The sequence below is a fragment of the Labeo rohita genome, chromosome 22 (assembly GCF_022985175.1).
Source record: "Labeo rohita strain BAU-BD-2019 chromosome 22, IGBB_LRoh.1.0, whole genome shotgun sequence".
Taxonomy (NCBI): Eukaryota; Metazoa; Chordata; class Actinopteri; order Cypriniformes; family Cyprinidae; genus Labeo; species Labeo rohita.
The window spans coordinates 28,551,162-28,573,437 of NC_066890.1; the positions used below are offsets into that span (position 1 = coordinate 28,551,162).

General features: G+C 38.7%; 1 protein-coding gene across 1 annotated transcript in view; it reads left to right on the forward strand.

The window, feature by feature from the left end:
- The window catches only part of ssbp4 (single stranded DNA binding protein 4), a 74,936-nt gene that overhangs the window by 15,788 nt on the left and 36,872 nt on the right, over window positions 1–22,276 (forward strand). The window contains exons 3-4 of the mRNA XM_051095032.1: window positions 1,670–1,731; window positions 8,562–8,646. Of these exons, the coding sequence (XP_050950989.1) occupies window positions 1,670–1,731; window positions 8,562–8,646 (147 nt within the window). The remainder of the gene's footprint in view (window positions 1–1,669; window positions 1,732–8,561; window positions 8,647–22,276) is intronic.

A 22,276-nucleotide genomic window follows, 5' to 3' on the forward strand; every position in this document is an offset into this window, starting at 1 on the left:
TTTAACTAATTTAATTGTTTTTTTGTTTAAAAAGAAATTTGGAATATACTCATGTTAACTGCAAAATTCAAAAACTCATTGATAGTGCTGTCAAACGATTAATCGCATCCAAAATAAATGTTTTCGTTTACATAATATGTGTGTATGTGTTTATTATGTGCATATATAAATACACACATACAGTGTGTGTGTGTGTATATATATATATATATATATATATATATATATATATATTAATTACATGTATTTACATGTATATGTTTACATATAATTATGTATAAATATTTGTAATATATAAAAGCAATTATGTACATGCACATGTGTATTTATAAATGCGTCATAAATATGCACATTACACACATCACTACGTAAACAAAAACTCTTAATTTGGATGCGATTAATTGCGATTAATCATTTGACAGCACTACTTATTGATAATTATTAAATCTCTTGACAGTCATAGTTTAAATGCATTATTAGCCTGAGGCTGTTTATTTGTTGCCTCATGTATTGATGCCAGAATTTAGGTATCAACCCAACCCAATAGCAGTTTTTTAAGGTGAATTCTGCAGCCTAGGCCATTTATGCATGCAAAATTTGACTGTACACCTTAAGTAAATATTAAAGAGTCAACAAGTAAACAGATGGCTGTGTTTACCAACGTTTCAGTGTTTTTGTAACGGCAGTAGGGCGTCAACATGCGTGCCGTCGACAGTCGTCATTACCGCCGTTGCTATTCAATTAGGCGAACGCTCGTCAGATCTCGAGACCTTAGCGCAGGCACACTTGTACACCACAGGGGAGGTCTTTCGGCCCAGGCAGGTACACAGCAGGAGGACGCACCTGTGCATTGAAGCTTAATGAGGGAGCAGTCACCTGCTTGTTCCCTTTGCCACCTCACAATTACTGCTGAAACTCCCTCTACTTACACCTTGGACCTCAAGGGGCTACACAGCTCTGCACTGATCAGCACAAACACACACACGCTTTAAAACACTGTTAATCAGTCCCTTACATCAGGGAGACGCAGAATAATGCACATCAGCTTTTTGGGTGCATAGTTATGGACAGGGCATGTTATAAAATCGATATGTCTGCTTGCAAAAGTACCATCCGTTACTCTGGTAGGCTGAGTAGGGGTAATGTGAAAAGAGAGAGTGAACGTGACCTGATTTGGTGCAGAAACTTGAAATGATGTGTTGGAGGCATATTTTGGACATATACTTCAGAGGTCGGTCTTGATGTGCATTACAATTAGGGTTGAATGTCTGTTTTGTCCTTTACAAGGTGTTTTGGACATTGCATCACAATTGCATTCGTTTTTGAGCATCTGTTTAAGCTATAAAACTTTAAGCTATGTCTTCATTATTGAGGTATTCATATATGCCAGTCAGTGTGGTTCAAACCAATGAGACCTCATTAAATGGTTTGTTTAGGACTAACTATTCAGCGAGTCGTTCTGATAACACAACAGCTGAATGGTTTTTGTATATCCCTAGACTGGAACGGTTAGTCTGCCGAACCAAAAGAACTAGATGTTTAATTTGCTTTTCATTGTTTTGGGGTTGTAAAGCAGCTTTTTAAACTGTAGTTCATGCCTTGTGAACCTGTTCTATTCATACTTGACCTCTTTTTCTCCATCTCTCTCTGTCTGTTTCTACCTTTTTAGATCCGATGGGAGAAGAATATCACATTAGGAGAGCCTCCTGGATTCCTGCACTCATGGTGGTGGTATGTATCGATCTTGTAACTCAAAACCCCTAACATTCTCTAACGGTCTGGCCATGCTAGCTGTTAGCAGCAGTAGAGAGCCTAAATGAACGCTGGTCCATTATTCTTGGAAGTAGGTGCCTCCTTATTGCGCTTGCATTTGTATGTTGCCATACAGCGTTAGGCCTGTTTATATACACAGATGTTGGGGAAGGATTTGACGATATGAAAGCGTGGTTGATTCCAAGATGAGTTCTTGTATTGTCTTTGTTAGCTTCTTCTCTGTGAGCCTTAGCCAGGGTAGAAACCAGAATTGCACCTAAGGCTTCTTATCTTGGCTAATCAGCAAGTGTTCCTTTCCCAGACTCTGATGGTTGACCAACTTTTTTTTGCTAGTTAAAAAAAAAAGGCTAAGCTAGTGGACTAGCTAGGCTAGCAAAAATCTGATTTCAACTAGTTTGGACTAGCTTGGAATTTCATGCTAGTGTTTACAGCAGGGAACCCCTTTTGTTTCCAGGATTTGTTATTTTCGTCCTCTGGTATTTTTTCAGAAAGACTTCTTTTCAGAGTTTTGCCTGTCTAACCATCGAGCCCAAGGTACACAACAATAGAACCAATCAGATGGAGTGTACACCTATCCATTACGGCCTTATTTCACCGGAACCAAATGAAATATGGCATCTATCCTGACTCTGGCCCATCGGAGACTCTCGTGTTTGTCTGGAATTCACGTTATGTTCTTCGCTTACTCAAAAATAAGATCAGTGTGTGTAGATCAGATTCACACAGAGCGGTGTGTTCATTTATCACACTCAACTTATTCTCCATCTTGGATTACTGGCTCCCCTCTGTGAGATTATTAGGAGTCTAGTAGGTTTTGGAGGGTCCCTGTATGGTGTTGACACTATTGGAGGAGCGTCTGTCTGGAGCTGTAGCACGTAAAGGAGGGGGGTCGTGTCGGGGTTTCAGGGACTCGGAGGGGCCACAGAGCACCGCCCTCTTCACCAACCCCCCTCCCCCAAACAAAAGGACCAGATGGTAAGGGAAAGCCAACCCCTCCCCCCCCGTGCGTACCCCCACCAACCTTTGTCTCCAGGCCTGTCCTTTGTTTGCGGAAGAACCCTCAAACGGATTAACTCCTTGCATTCCAGTCTTCTTTGTGTTAAACAGCCAAATCTCCTTCTCCACTACAACCCCCCCCACCCCCGTTTGCATTTTCTTCCCTTCTGTCTAAGGCAGTTTCCTGTCGTAAGGGGTTTGAATGGTAGCACCAGGCTCTGGGGTGGGGCTGAAAGGGGGTGGAGGCAAAGTTTGGTGAGAGGGGCAGTCATCCACATCTGTTGTAAGGCAAGCAAGGGGTTGGGGGTGGTGGTTTTAGTTGGGGTGCAGGTGTGGATCGCCAAAAAAGACGACCGTTTGCGATTACGCATAAACGCATGTATTTGTTTAATCAATGTCTGGTGTAAAAGAAGAAAGTCGGGCGACACAAATGTCACATGGACTTACTTTCAAACGGTTGTGTGTGCATTTAAAGTTGACATCTTTTCTGACATCTCTTTCATCTCTAACACAGTCTAAAAAGACTTCCTGTAATTGAAAAGGCGGCTGATTTACATCTAACCCTGATAAACTCATAGGTCAGGTCATGTTTTACAATATTGCATTGATGCTGAAAGCAAAAGAAACATATGAGGGTTAACAAATGGGCATAAAGCATTTTGTTTATATTGCCCAGTGACGTCTTTTTGTTGTTGCATGAGCGTTGTGTAATTTCCTAACAAGTGTTTTCTATCTAGTACTTCTGGTGTATTGCAGCATGTTACTGAAATCAAAATAACAGGCAGATAATGGATTAATGTTTCTGGTCTCAAAGTAAATAATTTGTATAAAACTTCCAAAAGGCTATTTAGGCTTTGTTTTAGCAAACTCTCATTTGGTTTCTTTGTGTTTTAATAGGTAAACTCCCACGCAATTGAATTACTTCCTCCTACATATTTGCTTTTACTGTTTTACTCCAAACACTGCAAAAATTGCTTTTCTTACTTAGATTTTTGTGTCTTGTTTCCAGACAGAATATCTAAAAATTCTTAAATCAAGAAGGATTTTCTAGACAAGCAAAAACAATTGTCTTGTTTTCAGAAAAAAGACATCAAATTTAAGTGAGTTTTTGCTTAGAACAAGCTAAATAATCTGCCAATGGGGTAAGCAAAATAATCTTATTTCAAGTAGAAAACAAGGTTATATTGCTTACCCCATTGACAGGTTATTTTGCTTGTTTCAAGCAAAAACTGACTTAATTTTGACTTGTTTTTTCCAAAAACAAGAATAATTTTCGCTTGTCTAAAAAATCCTTCTTGATTTTAGACTTTTTAGATATTTTGGACGAAAAGTAGGAAAAGCAGTGAAATAAGTCACGTTGAAGCACTGGAAGTTACTTTTCTGGGATGTTGATGAGTGTATATTGTCTTATATCTATTATCAAAAGGAAAAAATGTTGGAGACACGGTATGGCGGGAAGTGTACATGTACAGGCCTGTTGCAAGTGCGGGCAACCAGTGTTCGAATCCAGTAGTTTAGGTCATTGCCCCATTCCAATACCCCTTTTTTCTTCTGATCTGTCTAGTGTTTCTCTTGTGTATTTAAGTTTTAGTACTGCTCTATATTCTGTATATTTGTGACCGTGGACCACAATACCAGTCATAAGGATCAGTTTTTTTGAAACTGAGATTTATACATCACCTGAATAAATAAGCTTTCCATTGACGTATGGTTTGTTAGGATAGGACAATATTTGGCTGAAACACAACTATTTGAAAACCTGGAATCTGAGGTTGCAAAAAAATCTAAATATTGAGAAAATCACCTTTAAAGTTGTCTAACTTTTGATATATTTACGGTAGGAAATTTGCAAAATATTTTCATGGAACACTATCTTTACTTGACATCATAATGATTTTTGACATAAAAGAAAGACTGATAATTTTGACCCATACAATGTATTTTTGCCTATTGCTACTTGTATACCCATTCTACTTAAAACTGGTTTTGTGGTCCAGGGTTACATTTTAGTATTTTGGATCATTTCACACTTGGTAGGCTAATATAAGTGTCACTCCTCATGTTTTAAAAGCCACTCAGGTATGTTACAGTGTCATCACACCAGCTTTTTAAAGACAAACTTTCCCACATTTCCTGAGTGTTCATGCACAAGCTTTCATGCTGCGATTAAGCCAACCCAACTCACTTTCTTCAGAAAAACGTGACTCGCTCATGCTCGCGCTCGCCGTTCCTCCCCACCTTGATGTGTGTCTAGTTGCGGCTTTTCAGTAACAAAGTGTAACTGGCGTCTTATTTCATTTCCCCTGCACCCTGATTGGATTTGAGATGGTCCTGCTGTCTCCCTCCAGCAGCTTTCCGACAAAGCTGCAATCTCTTTAACGGCAGCTGATAGATATGATAATGCCGGCCGGCTTTATTGTGCACTGACTGAAGGGCGAAGAACAGGCATGACGTTCTTCTGTCAAAGTGCCTTTCTTTTCCCTTCCTTTCACCTGTTTTATTTGTTTCCTGGTTTACAGCTTCTATAGGATGTGAGGTGTTAATGTATGGTGCCTCCTGCCGAGCGCTCGTTTATGCACTTATCTATGGTTCTTGTAATGCATCTTGTCGTCTTTGGTTCGGTTTCCTTTTATTTTTTTGGTCTTTTGTGTGTTCGGGTTACTCCTCCTCTCATTTGTTATAGTATATCACCTCCACTTTTTAAAGGAATGCAAAACTATCTTGACGTGAAAGTTTTTGAAGTTGTATGATGGCTTTGTGTGAAGATCAAACTGAAATTTAGCTGTTTTATTTGATGTTCATGAGAGAAGTTTGGTTTGTGAATCTGAGAATCTTTCCTTTGAATTAGTTCAGCCAGTTCTCAGAAATGGTCTGAATGATTAATTCATGAATTAAACTCATCCGTTCATTTTATTTCGTCGAATGAACTACCTTGATGATGTTTCTATGGTTCTTTTGTGTCCTTTTGAAAGTTTGAAGGTCCATTCATTGTAATTTCATGGAAAAGGGCTACCAGTGTGGCATTTTTCTCTTGTTGTGTTCCATGGAAGATCCCCTCATTTTGAGTAACTGATGACAGAGTTTTAATTTTCCCTTACGAAGTATGAATTCAATCTGCATTTAAATGTAAACACTTGATTTTTTTTTTTTACTGCAGCTGCTCTACTTTTGTAGTCTGATGAGCTGAACGTTGTTTAACCTTGCTCTCTTATTCCACCCATAAACAGTGAGTGATTTATGAAAGCTGTCATAAGCTATCCTTTGCGTTATGCTCACGAACACAAATCCGTCAAATGGTTTCCACTCCACGGCAAGATATATGAAATGGGTGGAAACTGATTAGCCCCATTGACCTGTCGCTGTGCCGTGAGCGGCCTATTTTGTCCCTTTTGCAATCTGTCACATCAAACGTAAGCTTTTTTCCCCACATTCAGAACAGAAGTCTAATTTTGTTACGTCAGCAGAAATAATGCGCAGCGGTAAAAAGTGCTGCCTCGGAAGATGGAACAACTTGCGTTGGTTTTCTTAAGCCCTGCTTCAGCAGCTTTTATGAAGCGTCCATTAAATCAATATCTAAAGAGTGAGAGCGGTTTAATGCCGACCTGTTTAACAGGTACTTATTTTCAATGAAGTAATTAAGGGACCATTTGGAGTGCAACCCGCTCCCCCTAGCAGCCCTTAAGGACTGTATTTCCTTAATTAACAAATATCAAGCCTAATTGATTAGCCACTCGCAGGTCACACCTCATAAAGTGGGAAGCTATCCAGGGGTTATGATAGTTGTGACCCAGCTTTGATAGAAGCTGTCAGGTTCTTCTGAGTGTGATGCTGAAGACGATCCGTTTTCTGTTCTTCCTCTGATTTGCCTTTTACACTGTGCTGGAGACAATGGCTGATCCGAAACCAAATTTTGCGCTTTTACACCGCTGAAAAATTTAATCTGCGATGCCCCCTAAGTGCTGTTTGTTTTGCATCATGAATCAATAACTTGAACGTTACGTGTAATCTAGATTATGTAATCAGATTCCAAAAATTAAGTACTTGTAATTATAGATTATAGATTACATGATTACATATTTTGGCAGTAAATTATTCATAATTTATTGATTCTGGATTTATTGAAGTCATGCAGGTAAACTTTTATTTTTCAAGTTTTTACATTTTTGTTTTACATTTTTATGATTAAATGAATTATTAGGTTTTTGTCAACTCACTGTTCACTCACCTTCATTATGTATACTATACTATATCAATACTCAGATAGCACACGTACGTCTACAAGATGTCTGTTAAAGATCACTTGATCTGGAAAGCATCTGATGTGTACAAAACATCTGATAGATGTCTGTAAGATGTCAGTTTTACATACAGTCTAAATTATACACATCTTAAAGACATCTAATAGACGTCTATTTGACATCTGATAGGAAACATCCTATAGACATATTGCCGATGAGCAAACACTCTAAAAAAAAAAATATGTCTTGCAGATGTCAAATAGACATCTCCCAGATGTACGTGTGCTATCAGGGAAATAAAAATACCCTTAAAAAGTAGATTACATTACCTAAAATGTGTTGAGGTCAAAAGTTACATACACCTTGCATAATCTGCAGAATGTTAATTATTTTACTAAAATAAGAAGAATCATACAATAACTGTATGATTTTTGAGATCCATCTTTTCACAACTGAGGGACTCATATGCAACAATTACAGAAGGTTCAAATGCTCACTCAGAAGGAAACATCTAGCATTAAGAGCTAGGGGGTGAAAACTTTTGAACAGACTGAAGATGTGTAAATTTTTCTTACTTTGCCTAAATATCTTTTTTTTTTTTTTTCCCCCTTCATTCAGCACTACCCTTCAGACACTACAGAAGATACTTGCATGTTTTGCAGAAGACAAAATAAGTAAAATTTACCCTGATCTTCAAATTCCAAAAGTTTTCACCCCCCGGCTTTTAATGCGTTGTGTTTCCTTCTGAAGCATCAGTGAGCGTTTGAACCTTCCGTAATAGTTGCATATGAGTCCCCTCAGTTGTTCTCAGTGTGAAAAAATGGATCTCAAAATCATACAGTCATTGTAGGAAAGGGTTCAAAATACACAAAAATGCTGAAAAACCAAAGAATTTGTGGGAGCTGAAGGATTTTTCTGAAGAACGGCAGGCAGTTTAACTGTTCAGGACAAACAAGGGACTCATGAACAAAAAACACCCCTGTGGATCATTCAGGTAAACAACACAGTATTAAGAATCAAGTGTATGTAAACTTTTGAACAGGGTCATCTTATGGATTATATGTAGACGTCTTTTATGTGAAATATCTTATTCAGTTCAGTACTTAATGAAAACAAACATGCATTTTGTACGATCCCTCTTATTTTGGTAAATAATTAACATTTAAAGTTAACTTTTGACTTCAACTGGTTTTCATGGTTGTCTCAAAAAAGCTCCCTATGGTGAATAGCCACTGAGTTAAATTATATTGCATGTTAAAATAAACCCTCAAGGCTTGTAAATGACAACTGCAATGTTGTGTTTTTATTTGTGAGTAGGTCAGTTGCGCCACCGCTGAACACAAGCTTTTCAGTAAAAGCATTTTCAGTAAAAATTAGGTTAATTGGAGAAATTAGAGCAACTAGGCCTAGAACACACCACACCATTCAGTACTGTTTTTCACATGGCCTTGGTAAAGTGTACCACAGCGTGTTGGTGTTTAGTTCGGCAGCTGTTCGGCGAAGTTCACCCATGTATTTGATACTCAGCTTTGTTTATTCTGCCTTATTTTGCAGTGTATTCTGGGATCTGTACTGTGCAGCTCCAGATCGACGGGAGACATGTGAACATTCCAGTGAGGCCAAGGCTTTCCACGACTATGTGAGTTCCTTTTTTATCTGCTGTGGGGTTGGGTTGAACCTGAAGTTCTGCTGTTCAGAAAATGGCCAGGTTTACCGTCTGTTTGCAGTTACCAGTGCTGTCTGTCTTAAGCTTTGGGTCATTTAATCGATTTCTGATTGAGCATGTGTGCTATGAATATGTTCCCCAAGGTTATGACTTTTTAAAGCTTTTTTGGAAATACTTGAGCTTCATTGTCGACATACCAGGATACACCTTTGGTTGTAATAAAGTTCTGGCACACCAAGCCATATTTTTAAAGGATTGTTTTACTCCAGAATTAAAATTTGCTGATAATTTACTTACCCCAATGTCATCCAAGATTCATGTCTTTCTTTTTTCAGTTGAAAAGAAATTAAGGTTTTTGAGGAAAACATTCCAGGATTTTTCTCTATGTAGTGAACTTCAATGTGGATCAATGGGTTGAAGGTCCAAATTGCAGTTTCAATGCAGCTACAAAGACACAATCCCAGCCGAGGAATAAGGGTCTTGTCTAGTGAAACAATCGGTCATTTATGTACTTTTTAACCACAAATGCTCATCTTGCAATAGCTCGACTTCATGTGTTACGTAATTACGATGGAAGCTCATGTGAGGTGTAAGCGGAAGTACTGACCCAGTGTTTACAAAGCGAATGTGCGACAAAGTCAAACACTCTTTACAAAAAAAGGTCAGGCAACGATGTTGGACGATTCAGAAGTTGGAGGAGAAAATGAGATGGAGCTTTCCACTGGGTTGGTACTTCAACCTACATCACACATGACCTTTCTAACGTTATTACGCAATGCGTGAAGTCGTGGCTGTGCATCGCAAAGTTAGTCCAGGGCGAGCATTTGTGGTTAAATATATAAATATTTATTTTCTTTAGAAAATACCAATGGTTTTGCTATATAAGAATCTTGTTCCTCAATTGGGATCGTGTAGGAGCTGCTTTGAAGCTGCAGTTTGGACCTTCAACCCATTGATCCCCATTGAAGTCCACTATATGGAGAAAAATTCTGAAATGTTTTCCTCTAAAACCTTAATTTCTTTTCAGCTAAAGAAAGACATGAACATCTTGGGATGACATGAGGGTGAGTAAATTATCAGGAAATTCTGAATTTATCCTTTAAAAGGATAGTTCACCCCACAAAGAAATTCTGGTATAATTTACTCACCTCCATATTGTTCCTAACCAATATGACTTGCCTTCCACTGTGGAACACAGTTGTAATTTTTGGGTGAACTATCCCTTTAAGGCCACAGGATTAAGAGTAGGCTAAAGGTCTTGAAGGTCTGCATCATGACCCTTTTGACCTCTTGATCTGTGGGAAGGCCTTAATGGAGAACTGGAGTAGCATGTGTGGACAACCCTTGAGCTCCACCAAAAAGGGTAGTTCTTTGTTGGCACGGCTTTCCAACTGCAAATGACCATGTTAATATGACCACAAACACTGACCCTCGCTCAACCCTTGGGCTCGGTCTTGAAGAGTTTGAGTGTTAGCGCCTGTATCTACAATTTTGCAGAGTACACTGGGACCTCTTTCCCACTCTGCATGTTTTCTTTGGCTGAAATTTGGCGTCAAATATAAATTGTGCAAATATCTTTCACCCGCCACATTAGCAGTATTAAAACCTTGTGAATGCACTCCAGAGGAGGATAATACGTCAAAGATTAAATGAAAGTAACTGTGATTTACCGCTAACTGCTAGCACCGGCGTCTCACCTGGGCCAGATCTCAGGGCTTGAGTCACGAAAGGGATTATGCATCTATTCTTGCTTCAGACGTTTAATTTACTGGACTTGCTCGCAGAGAACAGTTACAAGTTCGTGTCAGCTGCCTGCTGAAGTTTCAACCAATTGGAATCTGCGCGCCTGTGTACGGCCTCTATAAGATTAATTACATGGTTAATTAAACGCCATGCTTAATTAAGTCTGACGTGTGTTCAATTAATCTATACGCCTAATCATTTCTAACACCCAATGGACACCTGGGATTGTCGAAATGAGTGTTCTGACGACCCCCTCCTCCGCACGACTGACCACCCGTGCTCGGCTGTTGTGAAACAGGCTGTCTGCTCCGATTGACTGTTTGAAATGCTCAGTGGCCTTTTCTAAGTAAACCCCAGTTCAGATTCTAGGCTTTGCTACTGGACCTCCGGGACTCGGGGCGAGTTTGAAAGCTCAGATGTCCTGCCCTCGAGTTCTAGTCTGAGGATTAATGACCGGTTTCCCCCGACCTTTAACCCTCAGCAAAGTTCAGGAGGTCAGAGCATATCCGGCCTGCGTTGTGTCCCGTTCCGAATGTTTTCTCAAATCTTTTCATCAGGCTATTCATCTCCATTTGCCTTCAGAAAGCACTAATTTTGGGTTTGGGGCTTTATTAATTGGGCTAGGATGAAGCGAAGACGTCAAGTTTGTTCCTCGAGGGTTACTCAGTGGCGTTGGTCTTCCCGAGCGTTTTTTTTTTTCCCCAGCCGCCAACTCTCGAGCCAATGGCTGGCCACTTCTTAAAAGACCTGAGGCTATTTTCTGTCTATTTTTGAGGCTTTTGTAGACACCAGGCTAATGTTGTGTGAAGAGTCTTACGGTGGAGGTCGTGACGAGTTTTGGTGGTGATGGGGATGGTGGAGATGGAGGACGAGGAGGAGGCGGTGGCGGCGGTCCCATGGGTTGCTCCAGACCTGTCTCCGTCTGATTAACTTCAGCTCTGGGATCCCCGTGGACCGGCCGCCCCATCAAGCCTGCTATCTCAGGCAAGGCTGATAACAGTGGCCATTCCCTAGCGTGTCAGTGGATCAGGGGCAGAAAAACAAGCGGGTTCCCATGAGTCAAATCCTCCTCACTGTCAGCGCCGCAGTTATATTGGCTTCTCCAAGTCTGGGCTTCAACGGTGACTAGGTTTTTGCAGTCGTAGAATTCAACCGTTATTTTTTCGTTTGTTTGTAAACTTCCTTGTGGTGGAATTTGAGGAAACTCTGACTCTCTACTCTCTCTCTCTCTTTTTTTTTTTTTCCTCAAGTGGCCAGTGATGCACTTAGTGCAAGTTAAGTCCTCCAGTTGGGAGGAAAGATAATGGGATATAACATGCAAATCTTGAGATCTGTGGAATCTGGTTCATAACTAATCCGAGGATTGCTATAGGATTGTGACTCTGGCTGGGCTCCCAGAAGTGGAGAGCCAGTTCCCCAAAACCAGGCATCCACTAGTGCCACCAAGAAACCCTCAATACCACATTTTTTTTTTTTACCACCCATCCCCCCTTTTTAAACAGGAAGGGTCATCTGGAAGTACTTCAGTGTGCTTATAGACAAGGTATTGATTGCTGCTCTGTTATAGAAGACCTGAAATGAGCGTTTGCTCCAATATTAGGGTCGCTTACCAAACCGAACAAAGGGAAGAGAGAAAAACTGGGGATTTTGCAGGTTTTGTTGGAATGACGTGTGTACCTGCTCACCTAAAACTCCCACAGAAGCCTGTCTCCCTTCAGAGCCTTTGTCTAAACCTCTGTATGTAGTTACACAAGCAGAATGGTTTGCATATTTGTCATGTAATTTTGCATGTGGAGTTGCTTGTAAACAGATGAGTTCATACCAGTGTTCTTCTGATGAGTGATTGGAGAGATCTTATCCTGAGCTGTGGCGTAGTAGATTTTTTTAAAGAAACTGTACGCTGAGGGTTTAGTAGAGAGAGAACTTGTAGTAGAGTAATTCTAATATAAATTTGTCTGATGTTCTATATTGTTTGCTGGCATTGGATATTTATTGTGTTTGTGATGTGTGTTTAGATTTCCTTTTCCACCACATAATGCTCACTTTAAAGGGGTAGTTCATCCAAAAATGAAAATACTTGTCTTTTAATTATTTACCCTCATGTCGTTCCAAGCCCGTAAGACCTTTGTTCATCTTCAGAACACAAATTAAGATATTTTTGATGAAATCTGAGAGCTTTCTGACCCGTCCTTAGACAGGAAGGGTCCTGCCACGGTCAAGGCACAGAAACGTAGCGAGGACAAAAATACAAAAATAATGATTTTATTTGATCAGTTCCTCTTCTCTGTATCACCCAAGCACCATTATAGAGAGTACCACGGCGAATAAAGTTGTTATTTTTGTTTTCTTTGTGCACAAAAAGTATTATAACTTCCAGTTGAACCACTGATTACGGACTATTGTTGTCTATGGGGGTCTGAAAGCTCTCAGATTTCATTGAAAGTGTCTTAATTTGTGTTCTGAAGGTGAATGAAAGTCTTACGGGTTTATTAATGACAGAATGTTGTGAATTAGAAGCACTGATAAATGCTACTATGTAAAAAGTTAAATAAGCAAAATAACAGATTGTAAATACTGCAATTGCATGACAATTTAATCAATTAATTTTCCAATATTGGTCAATAAATATTTTTAAAATAGACAGAAACTGATGAATTAAATAGTGTCAGTATGTTGTACATCATCTGTTAATGTAAATGATCAAAGAAATGATTAGGTGAACCCAAAACCAGAATTATTCAAGGCTTCCGTAATTGGATAATTCAACCAAAAAATGTGACCCGATGACCTGTGCTGGCAAAATGAGTCAGAATGAGTTTTTATTTTCACATTCTCCATTAAAATACCTTCAAAATGATATATGACTTGTTGTAATCGGACAAAAATGCGCTAGTCATTTGAAGGCGATAGAGTCAGCAGAGTTGATTTTGAGAAAAACTGAGTTAAAGTTTTCTGAATTTTCCAATGTGAAATCACCTTGCAATGTTGCATATTTTCCTCCAGTTTTTTTCTTAATAATAATTACTATATTATTAATCAGAATATAGCCATTTTTATTTTGTCTTTGTTATTAGAAATAAAAACAAAGATGCAAATAAACAGTAGTTTAATCATTAATAGCGAGCGATTCTGTCTTTTCTTTTAATGTTTGATTAACATCGAGACAGATCTATATTAAGACCTACTATAATGCATGGATCTAATTTAGGGCTGTCAAACGATTGCGATTAATTGCATGCAAAATAAAAGTTTGAGTTTACCTAGTATATATGTGTGTACTGTGTAATTATTATGTGTATATTTAAATACACACAAATTAATGTATATATTTAAGAAAAATGTTATTTATGTACAAAATATTTATATAGAATATAAATTATATAAAGATTATAATAAAGACATCTACGTAAATATTTCTTAAATGAACGTGTTTGTATTTATATATACATAATAAGTGCACACACAAATATTAGGCAAACTCAAACTTTTATTTTGTATGCGATTAATCACGATTAATCGTTTGACAGCCCTAAAATGTTACATATTATTTAATGTTAATGTTAATACAATCAGATTTTTCCCCAACCATTAACTAAACAGTCATTTAAGACATAACGGATGATGTTTCTGTAAATCTAGCCAAGACGTATTTCGCAATAATGTACTTTATAGGTTATAGGAGATTGCGCACTTTCTCAATATTTTTTTTTCATCAGCATGGGTTTGAAAATCATATTTCACTGGTTTGGACTCTTGTCATCGAGAATTTGATAGGAATATTCACAAAGCTGGAATGCTGCACTGCAACAATAGACCGACAACTTGTGGTGAGAGGCAGCAGCAGCCATCCAGAAGTGAGAAAATAAGCTACTCCTCTCAGAAAACGTACAAATAAAGATCATTTTAGATGTTTAATTACTATTTGGAGCACTGGGATCGATAGAAGAGGGCTTAATTTTTGTGAAAACCTCAAATTCAACCAAAACTTACATTTTTGATGACTTTGCCTGTAGCTCAAAATTAGACCGTCCACATTCTGACTTATTTTGCCAGCATGGGTCACAATTTTATTCATTTTTTTGAGCCTCATGTCTTGGGCAGAACACCACAAAAAATGATGTTTTGAAGAATTTTGAGGTGTTTTTGCACATAAAAATTCAAGTCAGTGTGGTCCAAAACAACCCTTTTGGACAAAAAAAAATGCGGAGACATATTTCAAAAGATCTGACTTTGATGGAAAAAATGTCAAGTGTGAACCAACCTTTTTGTGTGAACTTTCCCTTTGATTTTTTTTTAAGAGTAATTAGTAGTTCAGGCAACCCACCAGCTAGTCCATTTTAAAAAAGGCGTAGATTTGGACACTCGACCTGTCTGCTACATCAAGTGTCACGCTCTAAAAGATGGCGTTCTCCATCCCATCGTATACTGACAGAAACATTGTCAGTACATAATGGAGGCCCTTTTCTTGACCCTCAGCACTGTTGAGTTGCTCTGTTACACCGTTTAAATTGGAACATAACTAACACCGATTTCAGCCGTCACATATGCCTACACGACAGACATGAGCGTTCCTCAATGACACACTTACGAGGCGGAAAACTTGGAGAGGACGCAAGGGCGACAGACGAACATGTTTTTCGTTGCGGCATCTTTTGGCAGCGCTCTGCGTCATTGAAAAGACAAGTGGAGGAACAGGTGGTTTAATATATCTGAGCGTTTCAAAAGTGGAAAGTGAATAAGCATTGGTCATTGTCTTCGTCTTTCTTGTTTCATACGCTTCCAGGTGGTCCTGATGACTAATGTGTGACTGTGATTTTGAATGTGAGCTACGTGCCTTTTTCCTTCTCTCAATCTGAGCTGTTCTCGCCGCATCATCTGCCCTAGCGTTCACCTGTCTGTTTTTATCCCTTTCGTATGCTCAGTTTCTGCCCTTTTTCATTTTAAATCTCTCAAAAATGCACCCCCGTTCTCTTGCGCTCAATGAGAATTACCAGCTTTTTGAAAGATGACGAACAGGAATAAACCTTAAAGGAGCGAACAATGACTCACACACGTTTTCACTCAAAGGATTTGTCGTTGTTCACCTTCATCTTCCTCTCTGTTGATTTCCCAGCTGAAAAACACCAGGAGACAATATGTTGTATTTTGGATACAGGTCCTCAGCATGAGATGCTAGCATGCTAGTGTCCCCACCAGGCTTCTCAATTAGGTTCTAAGACTTGCTTCGTCAAGTTTCACGTAGCTAGTTCACCAGCTAACCCAGCTTGGAAATATGTTGAAAAAAACGTTTTTTTATGGTGTGTGCACACCAAAAGCTGATAATTTTTTTTTGTGTGAGTAGATACAAATGGATGCGAATACACAATGGGCAAAGCAAATTGGGCAGCACGATTGCCGCAAATATGCAATATTTGCCTCGATCATGTCTTCCATGCAAGTTGAAAAATTTCAATTTGAGTCAGAAATTTGCGTAATACGCTGTCCTTATCACCAACAATTGTGTGTGATTGTTGCACTTCCCCCCCTAGTGGCAGTCGTACTAAACTTTATTCAAAGAACTGCTTATTTACCTTGGTAATATGAATAAATAGTCAATGTATGACTATTCACACAAAACAATTTACTGCAAAAAAGTTACTTTTTTTAATTGTTATTTTGGACAATTATTTATAACTACTTGTTTTATAAAAGTAATGGTTGAAGATTAACATTTTACTATAAAAATATTGGTAATTCTCGTATTGCGCTTATAGGTTTTAGGGTACATTACATCCAGTTGGGCGGTTGAGTACAGTTTATCTGCAAAATTTGAATATTTCAACACAGTCAAATCTCAAAACGGGTCAGAGAATTTGGCAAACACATTGTAATACGCAATATTTGCCTCTGTTTGTGTGAGTAGATTACATTAAAAAAAACTGTAATATTTGTCTCGATCACGTTTTCTGCGCAAGTTGAAAAATTTCATTTTGAGTCGGAAATTTGCATAATACGCCGTCGTTATCACCAACAATTGTGCGATTGCCGTTTTTTGCCCCCTAGTGGCAGTTGTACTAAACTTTATTCAAATAACCACTTATTCACTATGGTAATATGAATAAATAGTCAGTGTATGACTATATTCACACAAACCAGTTGACTGCAAAAAAGTTTTTTATTTTTTATTGAGTTTTTTATTATTATTTTGGACAGTTATTTATAACTACTTGTTTTATAAAAATAATGGTTGAAGATCAACGTTTTACTACAAAAATATTGGTAATTCTCATATTGTGCTTAGTTTTTAGAGTGCATTACATCCAGTTGGGTGGTCGTGTACAGTTAATCTGCAAAATTCAAATATTTCAACACATTCAATACAAATGGTCGCAGCTTCCATACGACTCTTCATTGTAATATGCAATATTTGCCTTGCGTCTTATGCACAAGTTGAAAAAATTTCATTTCGAGTGGGAAATTCGCATAACACATTGTCATTATCGTTTGATAATGTTTGATTGTTGCATTTCGACCCCTAGTGGTAGTCGTACTTTATTCAAGAACCACTTATACACCTTGGTAATATGAATGAGTAGTCAATGTATGACTATATTCACACAATCGCATCATCGCATCATCCACGCAGCATTTTCAATTTTAGTGGGAAATTCACATAATGCATTATGTGATGTGATGAATGTGATGAAAATATGCATCTGTTACTTGATTCTAGCATCTGAGTTTTGCATTACTATGAACTGGTTAGCACTGGCATTAGCTAAAGTTAACACAACCTAGCGTGATATGTGTGAAGACACTCCTCACCGTGCAATGTTAAGAACATCCCGAGAATAATCTGAAGTGAGTAATGGGATGCGAATATTCGCTTCGTTTTTTGTTGTGGACACACCATTATTGTTTTATCACCCCTTTTTTATCTTCAAAGCTTATATGACTTTCCTAAGCATGTTGTGTTTAAAAATGAGTGTGAAATCGGGTCTCATGCTGTTTGTTTTGTCTAGCCATGAGAGACATCAAAAGTTACTCTGACCCTTTGTTTGTTGTTTACGTTTCAGAGCGTCTGGATATAGAGGACAGGTGTGTCTGAGGGTCATTTATTTATTTTGAAATTCAACCACATCTTGCTAGGTATTTTCTAAGGTTTGAGGATTAAGTAGCGGAAGAGCCTTGTTTCATCTTAAAGAAGTGATCTGTATGTTATTCCTCCTATAACACGGTTACTTGGCTTATTAGTGCTGTGTTTTTATTGTCCCCTGGCTTGTTGGTAGCGCTTTGTGTCCTTTACTCTGTGTTGAAGCAATCGGCACGATACAGTATATGCATTTTCTTGTAAGTTGCTCTGGTGAGGCGACGTTTGCCAAGAAAATAAATGGAATTTAAATGTCATCTGTCTGGAGGAGGTGTGACCTGAACTCCATCTGAATTCCCACAATTGCTAGTCCCCCTCCCTAGTGCTGTTTTGATCTAAACTCCGTCGTTACTTTGAGGATGGCCGGCCAACCCAGATTTAGGTCCAGAGATATTCACTTCTCACAGAAAATGGAATAAATTACAGGCATTAAATGAGTAAAACTGGTGGCTCTCTGCAGGCTACTTTGCAGATTTTGTTGCTGCGTCGTGCAATTTGGCCTTCTGGTTAATGTTACGTCAAGAAATACTACCAATTCTAGAGTACTGCTAATGATTCAGGTAGTTTCAGGCTCTTTTTACACTAGTGCATTTGTGTTTTAAAACGTCTACACTGGCGTTTCTCCATCTACACTACACACGCGAACGGTCTGTCACATGACCGTTCAGGCTGCATACGTCATCAAGGATGTTTCAATTTAAGAGAAGTAACTAATGAAATTGACTGTTATTTTTTGGGGTTTAAAAATTACTGTAACTTTTATTTTTTTTATTTTGGAGTTTTTGGCCGTTTACAATGAAACGCAACCCCTGAGTTTTCAGTCTAAAACGGGGTCTGCAGCGTTTCCGAGTAGTGGTGTAAACGACAGGTGAAACCATAGCAAAAGTTATGTGTTTTAAAAATGTAAATACTCAAGTATAAATGTAGCCTTACTTTTTGATTGATAACCAGTACACATTCTCACTGCTGGCATAAATTATGGTGTGTAGTTTGTCAAGCCACCTTTTCGTTATTGCCAACAATTGTGTACGACTGTCGCATTTCGCCCCCTAGTGGCAGTCGTACTAAACTTTATTCAAAGAACTGCTTATTTATCATGGTAATAGGAATAAATAGTCAATGTATGACTATATTCATGCAAAACATTTAACTTATTTTTTTAATGATTGTTTTGGACAATTATTTTTAACTACCCATTTTATAGAAACTATACAGCTTACATTCGATTCTTCATTGTAATATGCAATATATGCCTTGATCGCATCTTCCGCACAAGGTGAAATATTTCAGATTGAGTGAGAAATTAGCATAAATTAACACGTTGCCGTTATCGCCAACATTTGTGTGCAATTGTCGCATTTCGCCCCCTAGTGGCAGTTGTGCTAAACTTTATTTAAAGAACTGCTTTTTCACCATGTTAATATGAATAAATACTCAATGTATGACTATATTCACACAAAGCAATTGAAACGGACCTGAAAATTTGGCGTCCGCATGTGGCAGCTTACATACTACACTTCATTGTAAAATAATAATTTCCAGTTTGTCGTTTGTTGAAGTTTGTGAAAAGGCGGCGTCAGTATCTGAGTTTTCGAACCTGCATCTTTCGTCTTTTTGATTTCTGAAAGCATTCGTGGCCAGTGGTTTCTTGGTGACCTTCACACTGAAGGTTATCACGGTGAACTAGGGACTCGCAAACAATGAAATAAAGTAATTCTCCATTAACTGACTCGCCCTTCCTTCTCGATCTGTTCTTCAGAAGCGGGAGGTGTTTGCTTGCCTTCTGCACGACACTTCAGATTCCTGTTTGCACTGCTGTGGGTTTTGTCCGAATAAACCATCTGGTTCTTCTGCGAGTGTCAATACAGAGACCGCAGTGGTGTGTTTTTCTCATAACCTTGCAAGGGGGTGTGAATCAAGGGATACCACAGTTATTCCAAGTCTCTCAGTTTCATTTCGTCCCTCTTTGTTGCGCTAGCGGTGAGCAGCGCTTGTGGCTGCGAGGTTAAGTTAGCAGGTCCCACAGCTGGCATTTACCACGTCTGGCACCGTCGGCATAGCGGGCCACCCTTCTTCACTCCAGGTGCAATGAAGTAAAACTTCCATTTGTAATACAGTGGTGTGCTCGAGATCAAGTTTCAACAGGCTTCCGTGGATTGCGAGGAAAAAGCCACAAAACTTTGTCTTTAGGTTCTTGTAGATTGGATTTACTCACACATGACAGCATTTATGACTGGAGATTACGTTATTTGATTTGGGTGGAGTGTTTATTTTTCCACTTTTTTTACCTTTGCACACACTTACTACAGTGTGGTGAAAGACGCAGCGGCTCATCGTCTCTTGTCTTGTGTTGCTGTAACGGCTGCTGTGGGTCTATTCCCAGACAGTGAGCGTAATGCAGAGTAATTATTATTTTTATACCATGTGCTTCCAGAGGCTTTCACTAGAAGTCAAAATGGCTCCCCACTGACCGGCTGATTACCTCTGAGGCCGTGCCCGCACCTGCCTCCAGTCGTACCTTGGCATAGCTGTACCCCGCTGCCCCAGCGACAGAATGACGGGGCTTAACTGGGATGGTTCTTTACATGTCTTAATTGCCATGTTCACTGCTTTCACTGTCTCAACATTTCACAAGATCCTTTTTTTCTTCTTTGCTTGCCTTCACAAAAAAGTACTATGATAATGCTGTGATATTCTTTGAAGTGCTGTGGAGACGGCATGTATTAAAGTGTCATGGTATTGCATCTGATACCATAAATGTACTATGGTAACTTTTTTCTTTTTGGCTTTCTTGTATGTTTGTATCGCTGCTTGCTTTCCTGTTTCACAAGTTGCCAAAATTATCATAGTACTATTGTATTCTTTTTTTACTTTTCTGTCTATTTTTTTCTATAACCGGTATAGTTCACCTAAAAATGAAAATTACCCCATGATTTACTCACCCTTAAGCCATCCTAGGTGTATATGGCTTACTTATAAAACCGATCCCGTTCCGGTCAGCGCCAATATCCTTGTGGTTAGCGCGTTGACATATAGCGTCATTGCACTGCGGGCGACCCGAGTTCGAATCCCGACTGTTGGACCTTTCCCGATCCCACCCCCTTCTCACTCTCCCACTCTGCTTCCCGTCCATCTACACTGTCCTATCCAAATAAAGGCATTAAAATGCCAAAAATAAAAATCTAAAAAAAAAATACAGATAGTTCCGGTCCTTGATTCTGATTGGTTAAGCTGCACTCTAAGCTGTTGTAAATTAGGCCCTGTTTACAATAGTGTGTTTTCGTTTTAAAACGTTGTTTTAAAATGAAAACGATCCTCGTCTACACTAGCGTTTTCACTGCATTTTAAGAAATGATCTCCGTCTACACAACCGAAAAGGCATGTCACATGACCATTCATGCTGGTACAACCATAGATATGTATAGGTAGATTCCCTATTATTTAGATGGCGGATTTGTCTACATGCTTGGAGCGGCCAAATGGGGAATCTACCTATAAATATCTATGGGGACAACAGTGAACATGATGTCATTGTTTACACAGTCATCAAGGATACGCAGAGCGAATGTGGGCAGTCATGCAGTCGTTTACAAAAGTCTCCGTTTTGGTCCGTTTTCACTGAAATGCGAACCTGGAGTTTTCAAACTAAAACGGGGTCTGCAGCATTTTTGAAAGTCTTTGTTTAAGAGGGTAGAAAACTACCCTGTAAATGATAGACGTAACTAGCAAAAGTTATGCGTTTTAAAACAAAAATGCAGTAGTGTAAACGCAGCCTAAGCTGTTGTAAATTACTCTACAAACATACACCTTTGTTTACGTTTGTGGGTTGCACTGTGTTGCAACCACAGCCGTTTCTGAGGAACTACATTGTTTGGTGAAAGAATAATGTTTTTATTAACATCATTACACTTTATTTGCTCTCTTTTATTTAGAAAACCTTACTACGTATATGGAATAACCACTTTATAAAAGCAATAAGCCCTGTGAAGCTGTGGTTTACAGTGAATTTATAACAGCTAAGGGGCATTGTTAGGCATGACACAAAGCGTTATAAATTCACTGTAAACCACAGTTTCTTGGGGCTTATTGCTTTTATAAAGCTTCTTGGGGCTTATTGCTTTATTCTTTTAAACAAATACAATCAGAGATATATTCAAAAATGTCCTGGCACTTCCAAGCTTTATAATAGCAGTGAATGGGTGTTGAGATTTTGAAGTCTAGTAAAGTACATCCATCCATCATAAAAAGTACTCCACATGACTCCAGGGGGTTAATAAATCTCTTCTGAAGCAAACTGATGCGTTTGTGTAAGAAAAATAACCGTATTTAAAACTTTCGATGTGTTTGTGTAAAATAATTATCTGTTATTTATAATATGTAGTTGTTGCGTGATGAACATGGTAGGACAGAGGAGAGAGAGCAAAACAAAACTCCAGTCACGAATTCGAAATACAAAATGAGGTTTGTAAAGAAAAATGTTGGAGGATTTCAGTATAAGCCGAGAGGAGACTGGTTTTCCTTTTGTGTAAACAAAACGTGGTTCTCACAAAACTAGCATATTCTCACCGGAGCGTACGCTACATCTACATCCTATATCATCCGCTGGAACGCCACTCTCTCGTGAACGTGCATTCGACAGTTAAGATAGAGATTACAGTTTTACCCTCACTTGAGGGTGAGTAAATAATGAGGTAATTTTCATTTTTGAGTGAACTATTCCTTTATATGATG